General features: G+C 45.5%; 1 protein-coding gene across 4 annotated transcripts in view; it reads right to left on the bottom strand.

Annotated features, from left to right (window-relative positions):
• SLC2A9 (solute carrier family 2 member 9) overlaps nt 1-19,438 on the bottom strand; it is an 89,187-nt gene that overhangs the window by 37,790 nt on the left and 31,959 nt on the right. For 2 of the 4 annotated variants that reach the window (XM_083460712.1, XM_083460710.1), the window contains exons 2-3: nt 15,902-15,987; nt 5,627-5,725 (exon numbers count right to left, since the gene is read on the bottom strand). In XM_083460712.1, the coding sequence (XP_083316838.1) occupies nt 5,627-5,725; nt 15,902-15,979 (177 nt within the window). In that variant the 5' untranslated portion in view covers nt 15,980-15,987. Of the gene's footprint in view, nt 1-5,626; nt 5,726-11,075; nt 11,736-15,901; nt 16,249-19,438 lie in introns of those variants that run through there. The other 2 variants (XM_083460711.1, XM_083460709.1) reach the window with 2 other exon arrangements.

Below are 19,438 nucleotides of genomic sequence, written 5' to 3'. Positions count from 1 at the left end.
GGGCATAGATGGAGGGCTCTTTCCACATGACCAAGAATCCTGCCAAATGAAAAGTCTGGAGACACTAATGAACACGGACACGACGTGTGTTCTGATGACTGACATTTTGCCAGCTCTTATTAACTGTATTGAGATTGTGCTTTTTTCTACAACGTTTAATGGAAGCAGTTTCTGAAGGCTGATCCTTGAGCAATAATGTGCCAGAGCTCTTTGCGAAGCTGCCAGTTATCTTGTGTTTAACGTTAACAATATAGTCCAATATTATAGTAAAGCATTTATACTAATGAATGATCCTGGCAACACACCCAGGGTAGCAAACCAAACAGCCATTTACAATAGCATGGTGCTATTTGCTATTTTGTGGTATTTCATGAAACTCACAAGCTCCATACTGAAAATAAATAAATCACGACTTTTATGAGCTGCCGATGTTTGAAACTTCTGTCCCCTAAGAGCGATGCTGATTGTATCATTCCCACTGCTTGAAGGTTATAGTCTTAAAATTGCTCCAGAATAACACCCGGAATGTGCTGATAGGGGTTATGTAATTACCTGGAACTGCCTGGGGCTGACAGGAGTTATAGTCCAAAAAACAGGTTGGCAAAGGCTGCCCTTGGGAGCGGCTTGAACAAATACTTTTGGGTGCCCGCATTTCACTTCCAGACAGAAAAGCACTCATCCCCTCAAGTTGCTACTGGAGGGAATGGTGCTGCTGTTGGTAGCATGATAAAAGTCCTGTACAGTAAAAGTACCTGTTTCTTACAGCCACCTAACCTGCCACAATTCTACAGAAGAGAGGCCGAAGATATCACCTGCTGAATGTACTACTGCCAATGTTTACTGGATAAGCTGTTGAAGCATGTAATGGATTTCACCAGCAAGCAAAGTGCAAGTAATGGGGTCAAAGGTGCGAGATAAACACAACTGCACCATGACTAATTCCAGCATTCCAGCTGAATAATAGCAAACTATACTATGCGCTACTATCAGAAACAGCTGGGCACGCAGAACCCGGCACACTGCTTCCGGCAGGTATGGGCTAAGCTTTAACTGCTGTGATGCAATGCAAGACTGACTGATTTCCATCTGAAAACCCATATGCTCTCAATTTGTTTCCAAACAGCAGGCTACATTTCCCAGGGAAGATTCCTCCCAAACCAGATGCTCGCCAGCTTCTGTCCGCATTCCCCCAGGGGTGAGTTTAAAAGTTGCTCCGCTACCTTTTTTTGATGTTCAGAGCCAGCAGCCAAGAATGGAGCCAGACTGCTGGTACTTATGGAAAAGGTTGCAGAGCAGCTGTTAAACTGACCTCTGAGAGAAAGCCAACAAGCTTGGGAACATCCCGTTTGGCTCCCAGGGTCTGAGGGTGAAAGTGTTTTAATGGCTTAAATGAGGATGGAGTAAAAATAAACCATAGCAGAACACAACAGCCAGTCAAAGAAGCCAAAACCACAGAGGAAAAGGCATATGTCAGCCAGGCATTGGGAGAGGGACCCCACTTCCAGGTGTTTCTATGCGAACTCTAGAAGCCTGGGAGTCACTGCTGTTTCAACAATGGCCTCCCATTTTATTGTTGTATTTTACAAGGTGCTATATTTTATGGAAGTGGAAACCACCCAATGGTTTTGATAGGCAAAGGGCAGGATAAAAATGAGTAAGTAAATAATAAAGCAAACAAGCATCTGAGCCAAGATGGGAGAGCTGAATAATTGTTTTTAAAGGAGAACATAGAGTAAGCATTAAGTGAAGCCTGGTGGACTGCAGAGAGCCAATGAGTATGAAATCCATAGGAAGGGCAGAAAAGGACACACAGGAAGTGAGGTCACTCCATACATCCAACAGAGCATCGTTGATGTTAACTAGAACTCCCCAAAGCGACAGACTCTGCCACAGGAGCAATGAGGGTGAGAATATGAGGCCCAAAGCAGAGCAAACTCTTCTATCAATTCTCCATTTGCTTCCTGGTAGCCGTGGAACTACTGAGGCTTCCAGAACGAGTGCATTTTGCAGCAGTAAGATCTGCTAAATCAGCTTCCGTAGCTGCAAGTTTGAGAACAATATCTATTAGGCGCCTGTTAGAAGGTTATATCAAAGGACATTTTTTGCCTGCTAAATTTTTTTGGGAGAGTGGGATGTCTTCCAGGCATAGAAGCAATCCTGGAGCTCCTGGATGAGCCAGTAACTATGGGATAATCCATCTCCCAAATTGCCTTGTAGGTCGTTTGTGTCTTCACTTTTCCCATGGAAACATATTCACATTTCTACTGACCGGGTGACAAATCAACTTATGTGAAACTAAAATCTGCTTTTCCACTACACAATAGTAACACAAAAAGGGTTTCTAAATCCATTACATGCCTTTGCACCGCTGTATTTACAATGTATCATGGGTTCTGGGTTATCTCATTCTCCCCTGTCTTTTAATTCCTATTCTGTGCCTATGCCCCCCCTTCCACCCAAATTCAGCCCTCCCCTCCCCACTGTTGCTGTTCTTCATTCTGGGGTACAACTTTCTCTCCTTTCTGTGTGGATTGACCTGGAAGTCTCTTTGTACGCAGGAGTGTCCAAGACTGAGTTGTTAGTTGTGTTAGTCAGTAAAGGTTGGCTTTTCCTTTATTGATGGGGGGGGGGGGGAGTCTGTTCTGAGGGAATGACAGTCCCACCCTCTGCCAAAAGCACATGATGTACTATTCTGCTGCCTATGAGCCACTGTCACAATCTGCCAACAGCTTCACCACCGAAAGCAACTCACTGCAGAGCCACTGGTGCCTGCTTCTGTGACTGCAGAGAAACACCAACACCAGACCTAGAAGTTGATCTTCTTCTCCTTTAAAGGAAGAAATTATGTAGCTGACTCTCCCATGTTTGGAGAAATCGTAGGGGTCAGCATCCCTGCAAGTGCAATGGATGAGCCTCACCCTAGGAAAACCACCTTTTTACAAGGGCAATGGCATCTGCCCTGCCAGGGATTTCCTCCTCCTTAAAAAGAATCAACGTACTCACAGCAAACCACTTGCATGGCTGATAGAGCTGATAGCAGGGCAAGACAAGCGAGGCCGATTGCCGAAACCCATTTTTAGCTAGACATGGAAAAAAAGTTTAATCAAAGCATAGTAGCAATCTAATGATGCCATGAAAATATGTGGGGAAAAGAGAAGGAAGCGGAGTGCATATGGGGTCAGGTGGCGATGCTTCTGTTTTACTTAATATATGTGTAGGGTTTGGTGTCAGCGTCGCTTGTGCAGGTTCTTTTTGTTTGCTTGTGTTCCTTTGGTGGCGAGAGGTTGGGGTTGGCCTGGGGTGTGGTTATTCATTTGTGGTTGGCTGTGGTGGTCTTCTTCTGTTTGTCCCTGTGTCAGTTTCAGTTAATTGGTTAATTTTTTGAGTAGGGCTATTTCCCATACTATTCGGTACTATTGCTCCATGCTTACTCCTGACAGGTCTCTCCAGTGCCTGGTTATGATATTTCTGGCTGCTGAAATTAGGTGGGTTATGAGTTCTTTGTGATGTAAATGGGCGTTATTGTCTTGGAAGATGTTTAGCAGGGCCAATTCTGGGGTGATTTCTAGTACTTGCTTAGTTATTTTAAATATTTCTTGTATGGCTGTTGTCCAGAATAGTTGGATTTTGGGGCATTCCCACCACATGTGGAGGTATGTGTCTGTGGAGGTGCAACCTCTCCAGCATTTTGGTGAGGTTCCTGGGTGTATTAGCGCTAGTTTTCTTGGTGTTAGGTACCACCTGTAGGTGCGTTTCAGAGTGAGTTCTTTCCTTTTCGTTGATATGGATTTAAGGGGGGGTTTATTCTGGTCCACTGGGTGGGGTTAATCTCATAGCCTATGTCGTCCTCCCATTGTTTTTTGATTGCGTCTAGGGGGTTTGTGGGGTTTTGGAGTAGTATTTTGTATATTGCTGATACCATCGCTTTGCCGTGTCCCTTTGTTGGCAAACTACAATTAATGCAGAATGTGGCAGCTACACTGCTGACTGGCAGTGGTCGCTGGGACCATATAGCAACAGACCTAAAGCATCTACATTGGCTCAAAATATGTTTCCGAGCACAATTCAAAGTGTTTGTGCTGACCTTTAATCCCCTAAATGGCCTCAACCCTGTTTAAACCCCCATCACTTAGTCCAGATACAGTGGTACCTCTGGATACAAACGGGATCCGTTCCAGAGCCCCGTTCGTATCCTGAAGTAAACGCAGCCTGTGTCTGCGCGTGCCGCGATTCGCTGCTTCCGCATGACGTCATTTTGACCATCTGAGCATGTGCAAGCAGCGAAACCCGGAAGTAATGCATTCTGTTACTTCCGGGTCACTGCAGAGCACAACCCGAAAGCGCTCAACCTGAAGCAACTTCAACCCGAGGTATGACTGTACTGAGATCCAGACCCAAGGGCCTTTTGGTGGTTCCCTCACTGTGAGAAGTGAAGCTACAGGGAATGCGGCAGAGGACCTTCTTGGTAGTGGCACCTGCCCTGTGGAACACCCTCCCATCAGATGTCAAAGAGAGAAACAATTCTACGACTTTCTGAAGGCAGCCCTGTATAGGAAAGTTTGTAATGTTTGATGTTTCATTGTGTTTTTATATCTGTTGAAAGCCACCCAGAGTAGCTGGGGCAAACCAGTCAGATGGGTGGGGGTACAAATAAAATGATGATGGTGACAAATATTGTTCTTGTTTTATAGTTTGATTATGCTTTATTTTGTGATTGCATTTTAGTTCATGTGACTTGTCCTGGGAAGTAAGAAATACGAGAAATAAACACACAGTGGAACCTAGGTTGTCGAACGCTTTGGAAGTCAAACGTTTCTGCTTTTGAATGCTGACAACCCGGAATTGAATGCTTCCATTTTCAAACGTGCCTCAGAAGTTGAATGGCTTCCGAGGTGCGTTTCCCCATTTTTTCCAATTGATTTTGTCAATGTCCATTGAGTCTCGGTTGTTGAATGTTTCAGAAGTTGAACAATCTTCTGGAACGGATTAGGTTCGACAACCGAGCTTCTACTGTACTAAAAAATTTTTATACATGTGAAATGTGGTTATATTGCCCTCTACTGGACTTAGGGCATGGTTCCTTTTAATTACAAAAATATAAATGAATGAATGGCTACAACAAGGTTTGCAGTTTATTTAGTTTTGAATATTAGAAGATATTTGGTATGATGCAAAGTAAGCGAGGATAAATTAATCATAAAACTATGCTTGCTCTTTGTCAAAAGTCCAAGTAGTGATGGTATTGCTATTTCAACTCCTTTTACAGATATTTGTGGAAAGAGCTAATTACTCCACTATAATAATTTCACTGGGGCATTTAGCTGATTTTGACGTGGCTTTTCTCCCTTGCAGGCTGAGACAATGAGGTGACAATCAAGTCCACAATTTTTTCAGCAGCTGACGTGAAAATAAGGGTCACTATGGCACTTAAGACTCAAATTTGTATAATGGTTAACTCGGTAACTTTCTAAGTTTGATGTGCTATGTATATAAATTGCAGTGGCTGGCGGTTGATAAAGTAAGATTCTGTTTCTCCATCAAACTAACAATCCCATATGTAACAAGAGAGATTGCACCAAACTGGGCCAACCTGGACTTAGAGGTTTGAGAACTTTTATTCACTCACCACGGTTGGAGCATTCACTACCGAAAGGTTGTAGCCGTACAGGAAAGAGGACCCAAAGGCTCCGGCCAAAGAAGCAACAATGAGACTAGCAGACCAGTCCTAACATGAAAAAAGAAAAATGGAAACGGTTGAGTTATTGTAAATTAATCAATAATAATAATAATTTATTTATATGCCGCCCCATCTAATTGAGTTGCCCCATTCACTCTTTTCAAAGGAAAAAGAGGAGACCATGTAAGGCCAAATCACACATGGCTTTTAATAAAAATATGGTTTACAGTTTTTACAACAAAGGATGCTTTAAAACCCAGCCTTTGGAACAAGTACCGTATCTTTTGAGCACTGTTTGTAGAAATAAAGATGGGGGGGGGGAATACCCTGCCAAATTCTATATGAGCTATAACTAGTACAATAAGAAATCATAATTTTAGAATAAGCATCTGTATTTAAAACATTATTATATCGTCTTTCATAATCAAAAGACATCATAAACATAAATTCTTCCAGTTAACTAAAATATTCTGGCGTAGCAGGTACTGAAAATATCTTCTTCAAAATGTTTGCACAAGCATATTATGTACGGATGTTGCTCATTGCTCAGCCTTTAAACTGAGAAATCAATCAAACAAACAAGTAAATGCATTTAAATAAATCTGCATTCATTTCCACTTCCTGTCACAGTAATATAGCTGACCCAAATCAGCTTCAAACACATGTCCTAAACTAGCCATTTCACTCATTAATTGGTCCTCACACATTACCGTATTTTTCGCCCTATAAGACGCACTTTTTCCACTCCAAAAAAAGGGGAAATGTGTGTGCGTCCTATGGGGCGAATGCAGGCTTTCGCTGAAGCCTGGAGAGCGAGGGGGGTCGGTACGCACCGACCCCTCTCGCTCTCCAGGCTTCAGGAAGCTATCCGCTAGCTGTGGGAGACCCAGCTCTCTCAGGGCTAGCGGAGAGCTTGCCTGCACCCCGAAGCTTGGGGCGTGCGGACCTCAGCACGCCCCAAGCTTCTGGTGTAGCGCAGGGGTCCGCTAGCCCTGGGAGAGGCGCCCGGCTCTCCCACGCTAGCGGAGACCTTGCCGGCACGCAGAAGCTTGGGGCGCGCTGAGCTCCGCACGCCCCAAGCTTCCGGATTAGCGCAGCACACCTGGGGGGGGGGGGGAATAAATTTTTTCCCTTTATTTCCCCCCCCAAAAAACTAGGTGCGTCTTATGGGGCGAAAAATACGGTAATAAACAAGACCCGACTCATGTCCTGATCCAAGCTTACGACTTCTGGGTATGTATTATTTTAAGGAACACATTAGCAACTTTTGATCAACATGCTCTTGGAAATTTCTTCAAAACTTGCAAATCCCAACCTGGCCCTGCCATTTTCCATAAGAGTATTGGCAAAATGCCCTCAGAACCTTTCCGCAGTCCCACAAGCTTCTGTGGTTGTCAAAGTAAGCTTTTATTAAACTATTAAAGAAACACAACCACTTTTGAACTGTCTCGTAAGGCTGTGTCATAAAGCACCATGGGAACCAGTTGGCTGAAGGGCAGGATAAAAAATGTCTTAAATGCTATTTAAAAATGTGTAACTTTCTCTTAATGAGTAGCTAGACAGCCTAGAAACATGCCCACACCAAATTGTTTGCTCTAATCCACTGTCAGCATTAGAGCAGACTCCCTGAGAGTTTCAGATTAGAAATGAGATTTTGACTGTGCTTTGTCGTCTCATACAGATTTTCGTAGAAGTGTTTTTCAAGCAGCCATTTCCAGAGAGCAGCTAAAACTGTGGCGGTTCCTTCTCTCATCTTCACTTTAGCTATGTAACAGCTCAGCTTTCGCCAGTTTCCTGGCACCTGTCCATTGCAGATCATTTGGGCCGACCTACTGTCATGGTGATGGATTTGATTAAAGTGACAACAGAGCAGAGTTATGAAAAGTCCATAGGTAATGTATCTGATTGCTGGTAACCATGAACTCAGCATACTCAGCATACCATGCCTAAAGTCCAGATTTTGTGCTAATAATAGCCTGTCATAGTTTGTTAGCAAAGCACCAACACTGGGTGTTCAAATGCATGATATACATACATACAAATAAATAAATAGAAGGCAGATGGAGGATGAGATCGATACCTTAAGACGGGCCAGTATTTCCATGGCACAGACAAAATTTAACCAACCTTGAAGGATTGTTGTAAGGCGAAACTCACTACTCCACATTCTTCAAAAGATGCAGAGGTTCCAATTAAACAGTACTTGTGATTGACAATATCCTTTATTTTAATCAGAAAAGTACTCTGCCGCTTAAACAGGGCACAAAACTTTGTTTTGATCAGCATGCTGCCATTTTTTATGTTCTGTTCTGGCAACACATGTGACTGAGACATGTGCCACCGTGGCTAGGCCAGACCTCTCAAGGAACAGGAATAGTTGGTGCACCACCTGAAGCTGGTCAGATACCACCCTGGCTATAGCCACTTTGAACAGGACATAGCAAAAACAAGAGCCAGAAGGACCCCAAACTACAAATCCGTGTTGTTGTTGTTGTTTTTAAGGGAAGAGCTATGCAATTCAAAACAATCTGAACCCCTGTTCCTGGGGAGGTCCTCTTTGCCACTCAGATAACTGAATTTTCTGAGTTATCACATTATAGAAAGGAGAAATCTGCATGCCACCCACATATTGATAACAATGCACTCTAAAATTGCTGTTCAATCTCTCCCAGCACATTCACATCGATGGGAGACAACAATGATCTCTGTGGGACATCAAAAGTCAAGGCGTTGAGTGGGGGGACTCAGAGAAAGGACTCAAGAACTTGGAACAGGAGCAGATGGTGGGGTGAGATGCCAGCTCTCACTTGACCTTATCCTGGATGAGAGGGGGACGGGGCAAGGCGGTGGGAGGTGTGCTGGGATGACCTCCCGCCCTCCCCACCCCTTCTACTTTCTGGCAAGCACCAGAAACATGACTGACCAAAGGTCAAGTGAGCACGGCCAGCCCACCAGGCTGCCCGCTACTGCTTGGAAGAACCAGAGCAGAAGAACCAAAGTTTAAAGTGATCTAATTAAATACAGTTAAAATAACATGCTATTTTCTGAAATTTAAAAATAAGGGCCCAATGCTCATCAATTATTGCAGTTTCTTTGCCCTCGTTGCCCAGGCACTGCAGGTTCATTCACAATACAATCTGCACATATAAAAGGGCTTTTATTTTTAAAATAAACTGAAAATTTGGGGAAGATACCTGGAATCTCCCTGATCCCTCCCCACAGCTGTGGCCCTGCATGTAAAACAGGGAGTGTGGCTCCAGGGGCGCCGACTTATAAAAAATATTGGGGGAGCCCGGGAAAGCTCATGAATAATAAATAAGCTCATAAATATGCAGATAAAGTGGCGCCTCCTCCTCGTGAGCGAATAGGGGAGAGCGTGCTGCGCCTATTAATCAGCTCCGAAGGAAACTGGGTGGAGCTTTTGCTCGGGAGGGCGGGCAGGAGGCATGCAGCCCGACCCTGTGCATTTTGGGCTGGGGGAGGGGCGGCGGCGGCGCTCTGCTGGAGGGGCGCCCGAGATTATTGGGGGGGCAGAGCCCCCCCAAACGAATTTTTGAGGGGGCTCGGGCCCCCTCAGGCCCCATGGAGTCGGCGCCTATGTGTGGCTCAGAGGACGGGTGTGTGCACAAGACAGCTGGAAAGTTTAAGGCTCATCCTCATCATGATTTGAAGGGAGAACTTCCTAGCTTATTCCTTTAACCGCTGATTACATATATGCACTCCGGATTTAAAGAATACCCCCCCATAAAATTCTGGGAACTGTAGTTTGCTAAACTGCAGCTCTGGAACTGCAGCTCTGTGGGAGACAAACAATAGTTCCCAGGATTCTTGGGTGGAAGAATGTGCTTTAAATATATGGCGTGTGCACATGTTACACCAGTAATTGTCAAAATTCTGCAGGGGTAGATGTATGGTACTGTTCCTGTTCATGCATACTATGCTGATAAAGTTACAGATAGGTAGCCGTGTTGGTCTGCCATAGTCAAAATAAAAAAGTTCCTTCCAGTAGCACCTTAAAGACCAACTAAGTTAGTTCTTGGTATGAGCTTTCGTGTGCATGCACACTTCTTCAGATTCGTGTATCTGAAGAAGTGTGCATGCACACGAAAGCTCATACCAAGAACTAACTTAGTTGGTCTTTAAGGTGCTACTGGAAGGAACTTTTTTATTATGCTGATAAAGACATAAAGACCAGTAAAGGCACACTTTAAGGCAAGACAAGCAAAATACAGTGGTACCTCGGGTTACATACACTTCAGATTACAGACTCCGCTAACCCAGAAATAGTACCTCGGGTTAAGATCTTTGCTTCAGGATGAGAACAGAAATTGTGCATGGGCGGCGCAGCAGCAGCAGGAGGCCCCCATTAGCTAAAGTGGTGCTTCAGGTTCAGAACGGTTTCAGGCTAAGAACGGACCTCTGGAATGAGTTAAGTACTTAACCCAAGGTACCACTGTACCCCACCCCCAATTTTACAATGTTCAGCGTTGGCCCTGGTCTGGGGAAGCCAGCTGGGCTCTTCTTGAGGCTGCAAAATGTCTCTGGCTGCAGTGGGAGAAGCAAGCATACCGGTAATCCTGGAGGGATGTGCTTAACTGCAGCTCGTTCACAAGCACGGAGGCTTCTTTTCAGCCGGGAATGACAGCCAAAGGGTTAAGTCAAGGGCTTAGTGGAGCTCACAGGTAGAGATTAAAAGTGGTGGGAGGGAAGAACGAGAGCAGAGAACTTTCTCTGCCTGCTCTGTTTACACTTCCTCTCTCTCTGCCCCTTCGGAGAGGGCTAATAATAACCAGCCAGCTCATTTCGAGACAGTTCTTCTCCTTGGGCGACAGTGCCCTGCGCCGGGCAGTATTTTTAGCTCTGCTATCCAACAGCTGTTGCGCCAAAGGTCTCTGGAAAGGGGAGAAGTCCGCGTCTGCAGGGCTTTGGTGCAAGTCCCGCTGCCCCTCTGAATGTTGCTTGGAGCCCTGGGCCAGCCCCACTCCCCCCCCCCCAGCGAACGGGAACCGGCCAAAAGGGATCGCGCCTGCTCTTTTGTCTCTGGGGATTATTCTGTGCCAGAATCTCCCCATTGAAACGCGCGCGCGCAGCCGCAGGCGGTGACGCTGGCCTCTGAGCTCGTGCAAAGCGCACTTTCCAGCATCCAGTAGAGCAGAGAGAGGGCAGCCGCGCTCTCGCCACCTGCCACCCATCCGAAGAGCGTCTCTTCCGCGCCCCGTCCCGCCTTCCCGCCCCGGGAAATGCAAGCGCCCGGCGACCTCCGCGCACGCCCTCGGCCCAAGCCGCCTTGCGCGCGGGTGGGAGCCGCGGAAAAGCCACGTGGAGCGCAGCTGTGCGCGCCGGGCTCCGCCGCCCGGACCAGCCAGCCAGCCCGGGGCCGCGCGGCGGGGCTCCTTACGTTTCGCCTTCCTCTCTGGCTGCCCGTGCGGAGCAGCGGGTCGAGGTTGGTCATGCTGGGGGCGGCGCGGGGCCTTCTCCTCCGGCGCGCCCGGGGCACACGGACAGTGGCGGCGGCGGCGGCGGCGCCCCGGTACCTGCTTGGCTGCGCCAGGCGGGCGGGGCGTTGCAAAGGTGGAGCGAGGCGAGGCGCCGCCGGGCCCCGCGGCTCAGCAGCCCGGGGGAGGGAGCGGCCCTGCACCGCCTTCTCCGCCAGATCCGGCCAACGCAAATTCGGAGCGGCGCCGGAGTCCAGCCGCACAGCCACCGGGGCGCAGTCGGCGGCAGCCCGGGCTTCGCAGGCATGGTGGGGCGGGGGGGGGGGCGAGACGCTTTGGGAAAGGGGGCTTTCCTCTGCCGTGCGCCGCTCCAAATAGCTTTGGCTAGTTGCTGCGGAGCCACGGAGAGGGGTCGCAAGATCACCCCTCAATGTGGGGCTGAGTAGAAACATTCCCGAGTGGGTTGCCGGGGGTGGGGATGGATGCGAGGAAATCCCCGTCCACGAGACCGGGGGCGTCGGAGGCGCTTCGCTTATTGCCTGCCGCTTCCCTTCGGTGAAAGAATCCGATTGTTCTCGAGCACATGGCTGAGCTCCGCTTCTCAGCATGTTATGCAACGGCTGCGCTGCGTCATGTTACGTCCGATTAAGGAAAAGGGGGGAAAAACCCCACACGCTTGTTTTGTGCACTGTGTAATGTTCTCAAGTCATGCTTCAGGGGGGGGGGTCTGCGTCGGGGAGTCGCGGCATCATCACTCTTGCAGGTTACCTCCAGGCTGTTTGGCAGGAGGGATTCAAGCGCATACCAAAACTTTAGGCTTGCACATGCATGCCCTGTTGCTCTAGCGCATCAAATCAGCTTTAGAACATGAACTTTGCAGTCTGGAAAGCGATGGAGAAAGGCACTGGGGGAAATGTGGGGCAAACAAATGGTTAACAGGAAGACGTGCAAACATCCTAAAGCAAAGCCAGATGAATGGTGGATGAATGTCATGGCCATGAACTGCCCCACATAGTGAGCACCCCTTTGCAGGAGATTGGATGTGAACTGGGACTTTTTCACTTGTAAGCTTCAAATCGGTTTATGCCACAAATCAATATATAAAACTCTGATTTAAAAATGTTGGTTATAATGTAGACACAACTTTTCTTCTTCCTTCTTGCTCCCATTAACAGTGTTTACATATAACACAAACACAACACAACACAAGCGGGATTGTTGTAGCTTCCAGTTTAGGAAAGGTATACTTTTTGTACTTTCTGCAATTTCAATTTTTACACTGTGGGGCCAGATTTGAATATTTTGAAACTATATCTGGTCCAGAATTCAACAGTGACCATGGAATCATAGCGTGGTAGAGTTGGAAGGGATCCCAAGGGTCATCTAATCCAACCCCCTGCAGAAATGCCATAGTGGATCTGCATCAGCACAGCCAGACACCTTCCTCTGCCCCAGCTGCAGCAAAATATGTCTCTCCTGTATCGGTCTCTGCAGCCACAGCAGGAACTGTAACTCTCCAATGGTTTGACTTCACCCCAAATGTGTACTCCTCCGTTGTCTCCCAAGACAGATACCAACAATAATATTACTGAGTCCTGGCCAGAAGAGGCAAGAGAATCCAACACTTTGTGTGTGAAACACACACACCATCCAGCTATAAATGCCTATCAGGCTGCCAAGAAAAGCAGCTAAAGGACACCAATCCATTCTCAACTACAGTCGTACGTCGGCTCCTGAACACCTTGGGAGTCAAATGTTCTGGCTCCCGAATGATCGAAAACCGGAAGTGAGTGTTCTGGTTTCCGAACTTTTTTTGGAAGCCAAACGTGTGGTGCGGCTTCTGCTATTGTTTCCTGTGTACCTGCGCAATCGGGAACCAATCAGAAGCTGCGCCTTGGTTTCTGAATTTTTCGAAAGTTGAACGGACTTCTGGAACAGATTCTGTTCGACTTCCGAGGTACATCTGTACTTTGGTGTGAGGGGGGGGGGTTCACATTACAAGCTTGTTTTTAGCCCAGAAAACTAACACAGAGATCCCAAAAGTATAGGCGCCTTGCAAATCCCTGGATTGGGTTGTTTTGCAGTCATTTCTAGAGTTAAGGCAGAGTAGAATGAGTGCATGCCTGATTCTTTCAAAGTTTTCTTGTAGCACCCAAGGTGTTAAGGAAGATGTAGAATGATTTCTGGCAAAAAATAGAGATGAAAATTTTCAAACAGTGTAGTATGAATTTTACACTTGACAGTTAACATTGCAAAAGGAACCATGCTAAAATGCTTTAATGGCCCCTGAGGGCAAATTTGTTTGACACACCCTAGACAAGTTGTGTAACTGATGGTGTTGAGACATGTGATGCTCAAAGGGATTCTTCCTCTTTTAAGTTTCACATTCTAAATTATAAAACGTGAAGAGTTTACATAAGAAAACACTGTGATAAGCAACTTCATTTTATAGCCCCTTTCACTCAATCATTAATTGCTTCAGTTTCTAATTCCATCTTACTCAAAATATATTTAGCAGTAACAATTATAGTGGTATATACAAATCTGATGCAAAAGCTTCTTTTTGCATATACAGTCGTACCTTGGGTTACATATGCTTCAGGTTACAGACTCCGCTAACCCAGAAATATTACCTTGGGTTAAGAACTTTGCTTCAGAATGAGAACAGAAATCGTGCTCCAGTGGTGCAGCAGCAGCGGGAGGCCCCATTAGCTAAAGTGGTGCTTCAGGTTAAGAACAGTTTCAGGTTAAGTACGGACCTCTGGAACGAATTAAGTACTTAACTTGAGGCACCACTGTACTGATTCTAGAATAATATAAAAAAGCCAACACTCTTTCTACACCTTTCTCCCCCTCATATCTTGAATAGAACACAGAATTCCCTCCCCAAGCCTCTCTAGAGTCAGACATCACAATTTGTTCTTGTCCTGCCACTGGGCTGGGTATACACATTCATGTTTTCAACACCATATCGCTTGGTTTACAGTAGGTGAATGACCCATAGTTTCCTACTAAAATCGTGTAACTTTTCATACAACAATTATTCTGGGTGGGGGAGGTGTCCCGTTTTTGTTGCACAATAGCAGAAGAGTGCCCCTCCAGGTAGCAAAAACACAGTAACTTTGGAGAAGGATTGCAGAGCAACTAATAAAGCACAGTGATGTGTGGATGGTCCAGTATAAATCCATCACTGATGCACTATTGTTATGTCAGCGACAAGTTGCATAATACACCTTCAGAAAAGCACTAGTCTGGAAGGGCCTTAAGTGATTTTCTTTCTAGTAAGTGGAAAGAATAGATAAAGCAGTCCTTCCTGGTCAGTCTTGCAAAGACCTTCCATTGTGTTACTTTGCTGCCTGGATTCTGTTTTGAGCAGCGCAAGTCAACTTCAACAGACTCATTGTTGATAGAGACAAGCAACTGCGAGAAGAGTGGAGAATATTTGCAGAAGGGTCCCTGCCCTCAAGGATTCTAAATTGTCTTGTAATTGCAGGTCTGCAGTGTTAAGCTTTGTGCTGAAAGCGAGCAACAGAAATCACCGAGGATCATATTCTGAGCCAAAGAAAAAAAAGAATGACCTTCAGTACCATTACTGATTTTGAAGCCAAACCACAAGTTCTCCACGGTGTTTCAGATTCAGCCCTTTTTCTTCCTCCGCAATACCTTCTGGTTGTGATGATTTATTTCTGTTTGCATTATTTATGTCAGGGCTGGTTTTTCCCCATAAGAGAGTTTGCACAGCAAATATCCAGAGGTCCACAATTGTGCTCACCATAGAGCGTGCCCAAATGACCTCTAGCATGTATGACAAGCCTCCATCTCTTTCCACAGCTACGAGGCTGTGGAAGCTGATCATTGCCCCAGCCCAGCCTCCCTGACCTTGTGGTCTGTTTTGGAAGTGCAGCACCAATCAGGGATAACACATGCAGAGAGAGAAAGAATTGTAGTGTTGGGAGGGACCATAAGGGTCATCTAGCCCAGCCCCCTGCAATGCAGGAATCTTTCGTCCAATGTGGGGCTCGAACCCACAACCCTGAGATTAAAAACCTCATGCTCTTTCAACTGAGCTATGTAGTATCTCATCATCCAGGTTGAAGATTCCATCAAAGAACTCTGGCTGTGCAGCCAATACAAAGATGATCAAGGACACAATCCTGTTCCTCCTCTCCTAGTGCCCAAGGTATGTAGACAAGCTAGAAGCTGTTGGACCACTCCAATCAATCACAGCAGCCTTGGCAGTTGTACCGTGTTTCCGTGGTCCATGAGGCCACTGGTAGCTCAGCTCCCGTGTCTGCCAGCTCTCAGCTGCCCTCGCTGGCAGACGAAAGGGGGAGCTGCAAATTTGCAAGTGTGTGTCAAGTCGCATCCACAGGGATACATTTAAATCAGCAGTCATGTCTTACTCCCAAAGAATCCTGAGAACTTTGTGAAGGGTGCTGGGAATTGTAGCTCTGTGAGGGGTCTCCTCGCAACACTCAGCACCCTTAATAAACTACAGTTTCCAGGACTGTGAGGGTGGGGAAGCCATGACTGTTAAATTGGTACAAGAGTGCTTTAAATGTTTAGTGCAGATAAAACCAAAATCTAAGCGACACTAGGAAAAAGTTGAGAGCTTGGCAAAATGAGTGCAAAACCCTGAAAAATCATAATCTAATGTCTATCCATTGTATAATATTTGAATTTAAAGAAATTGGCCATTATCAATAACTGCATCTCTTTGCTTCTAAACGGAGTGTACCATTAACACATTTAAGTACTGTATTTCAAAGTGTAAAAATGTATGACTTACCACTTTCTTCTTGACTGCAGGATTATCTTTACTCTCACCATTACTTTTCTCTTTAATCTTCACTCCATCAATCTCCATTATGTTTTCTGTTGAAGACACGGAAAAGTTTTTGCAATTAATTCTCTTAAAATCTCCTGGCAGGTATACCACCACATGAGGAGATCTGCAAGTCACATCAATTGCTGGAGGTTATTTAAAAATGTAAAAATTCAGAATAGAAGGCCTTGGTTTTGTGCAGCAATAACCTCACACAAGTACGTAGCACCATCATTATACACAGCGTCAAGGAACGGCATCTTTCAGGACCCTGTGGGTCTTGACTTTCATTTCAGGGGAAAAGGGGAGATTTATCTACATTTATAGATGGGGGGGGGGGATATTTGACCTTGCCTGATATCACAACATTGGACCATGCAGACACAGAAAGGACCACACTTCCTGCAGCTGCTGAGCAGAAGAAGGAAATTCTGCAGCTGGAGCTTGTCAATTCCCTTTCCTAAGGAACTATTAAAGATGCAGGAACCAGCTGTTCTTCAAGGGCTAAGGAAACTGAATGCCACATATTGGTTTTAATTAACCAAATCTTCTATCGGTGTTTCACTGTGAGCCTCTAGTTTTTATGTAAAACTGGTGTGAGGTATCTTTGGCCTTCCAGATGTTGCTGAGTTACTGCTCCCATCACCCTTGGCCAGGCATAGGCAAACTCGGCCCTCTAGATTTTTTTGGCCTACAACTCCCATGATCCCTAGCTAACAGGACCAGTGGTCAGGGATGATGGGAATTGTAGTCCCCAAACATCTGGAGGGCTGAGGTTGAAGAAGCCTGTCCTTGGTCATTGGCTGTGCTTGCTGGGGCTTACAGCAAAAGCTCTCCACACTTGCTGTGATGTATTAACATTGGGATAGTTGTGTGTGTGTATATATAACAGCAGCAGTTTCCAAACAGCGATTATTCAGAGTACCAAGAAATTCGATTCATATCCTAATTAAGCAGTGACACATTTCTTTTCATCCTGGAAAGGAAGAATGCTTCATACAGTCGAAACCCCAGCAGGAATTAAAGTTGATGGCTCTAATTACAATGCTGAAGTTGTGTTTAAGCCAAGATGGCAGCAATGTTCTCCTGGAAAGGCAATCAAACATATGCTATGAGGGCTGCCCAAAAGCCATTACAATACGGTGTTTAAGATTCATTCTTATTCTATGGGATGGGAATGCCATCTGTGTAACACTTGAGAGATCCAGCCTATGGATATTCAGTTTAGTTCTGCACCAACCTTTAGCACCCAAACTTTATTAGCCAGATTAAATGGCAATATTTAGGTATATAATACATTTGCTGTCTTCAAAGATAACATCCATATTATTACCAGGAACTAGAAACTTTACAAATTAGCACATACAATCAACCTCAGTTGATATTAGAAGTAGCTTGATCTACTTTATGCCACAGTTAGGATGTCCTGTTCTGCTATCCCTTCAGTGCCAGATTTACGTATAAGCCAAGCGAGCTATAGCTTAGAGCCCCACTCCCTTGGGGGGCCCCCAAAAATTAAAGAAAAACCTAAATCTGGCCCTGTATCCCATGCCTTTTAAACGAGAGGTAGAGGTATTTTATTCTCTCCCACTGACATTAACGGGCCTTAATGTGTCTGCCTGGATCTGCCCCCCCCCTTCCCACTGCTCCTTCCCCGCCTCTGTCCTTGTACAATTAGGGATTTCAAATCCCACAGAGACCCAAGGCTGTACCAAGACTTCTTCACTAGGTGGAGCTGCCACATTCTGTGTGGAGCTTCAAAGAAAGAAACAGAAAACCAGCAATGGATATTTCAATGTCTATGCATTGTTGGGACGCGGGTGGCGCTGTGGGTTAAACTACAGGGCCTAGGACTTGCCGATCAGAAGGTCGGCGGTTCAAATCCCTGCGATGAGGTGAGCTCCTATTGCTCGGTCCCAGCTCCTGCCAACCTAGCAGTTCAAAAGCATTTCAAAGTGCAAGTAGATCAATAGGTCCCGCTCTTTCGTGCGCTGCTCTGGTTCGCCAGAAGTGGCTTAGTCATGCTGGCCACATGACGTGGAAGCTGTACGCCGACTCCCTCGGCCAATAAAGCAAGATGAGCGCCGCAACCCCAGAGTCGTCTGCGACTGGACCTAATGGTCAGGGCTCCCGTTATCTTTATGTATTGTTAGCATATTCTAAAACACGCATAGGCAAACTTGGCCCTCCAGATGTTTTGGGACTACAATTCCCATCATCCCTGAGCACTGGTCCTGTTAGCTAGGAATCATGGGAGTTGGAAGCCAAAGACATCTGGAGGGCCAAGTTTCCCTATGCCAGTTCTAGAAGAAGTACTTTAAGCACCAATATATTTATAACAGCCCTTTGAAAGCAGCCCTGTTTAGGGATGTTTTTAATATTTGATGTGTTTTATTGTGCTTTTAATATTCTGTTGGGATCCACCCAGAGTGGCTGGGGAAACTAGATGGGGAGGTATAAATAATAAATTGTTATAATGATAATAATGATAATGAATAAAACACCTTCTTAAAGGCAACTTTGGCTGGAGACCCCGGAAAGTCACCAGCACCAGTCAGCACTGAGCTAGCTAAACAACTTGTCTGAAGAAAGCTTCCTAGAGTAAATGAGTGATAACTTCTTTTGGTCACTCTGCACTGCTCAGTCACAATGGCTAAAGGTCCCCCTGCCTCAGTGACTTACGTATGGTACAGTGGATAATGATCTGCAAAGTTCTTGTGCATGTGTGGTCACTGCCCTTTTGGGGGTACAAACCACCAATAACAACTTCTTATTAAATTTGTATGCCGCCCTTCATCTGAAGATCACAGGGCAGTTTGCAACACAAAGGTACAAAACAAGAACACAAAATTTACAATAAAACGACAACAAACCCATAACCCCCCTTCTGCAAGCTCATTATTAATTATTGTGTCAACACAACAGCAAATTCTCCTGAATTGCCATGAGTTGCATCTAAGATTGTCTCAAGTGCAGACCCATGATATAACACATATTGTGATTGCAGTGAAAGGATGGGATACAAATTTCCTTATATTAAAAAAATGTTGCTTGCTATACCCAGTCTTAAATTTGATAATACATAAATTTATTCACAACACAATCCAGCCAGAGTGAAACACTTCAATATTCTCTCTGTTTCATAGGTAGATAGCTAAGCACAGCACAGGCTCTAAATTGCTATGCAATTGATTTGATAGGCCTTCGAAATCTCCCCTGGTACTGATAACTGGCTGGCAGAACTACTAGAAATTCTATTCTAGGAGTATTTGACACTTAAATGAAGGAATACCTTATATGCATTTAATAGCACAGGATGTGGGATATCTTTCTGTACTAAAGCTGTACATTTTCCCAGAGCAAGTCATTGTGACCCAATAGCTCATTTGCTGCTTGCCAGATGACAACCAACCATTTCTCTTTCCCTCCTTTTTTCTTTTTCCATTTATCTTTTTATTTACACAGATAAAGACTGGACTCTCAGCAAGTTCACGGAGATCA

Source organism: Podarcis liolepis, assembly GCF_965112155.1.
Source record: "Podarcis liolepis genome assembly, chromosome: 9".
Lineage (NCBI taxonomy): Eukaryota > Metazoa > Chordata > Lepidosauria > Squamata > Lacertidae > Podarcis > Podarcis liolepis.
This window is presented reverse-complemented; position numbering and strand designations above follow the sequence as displayed.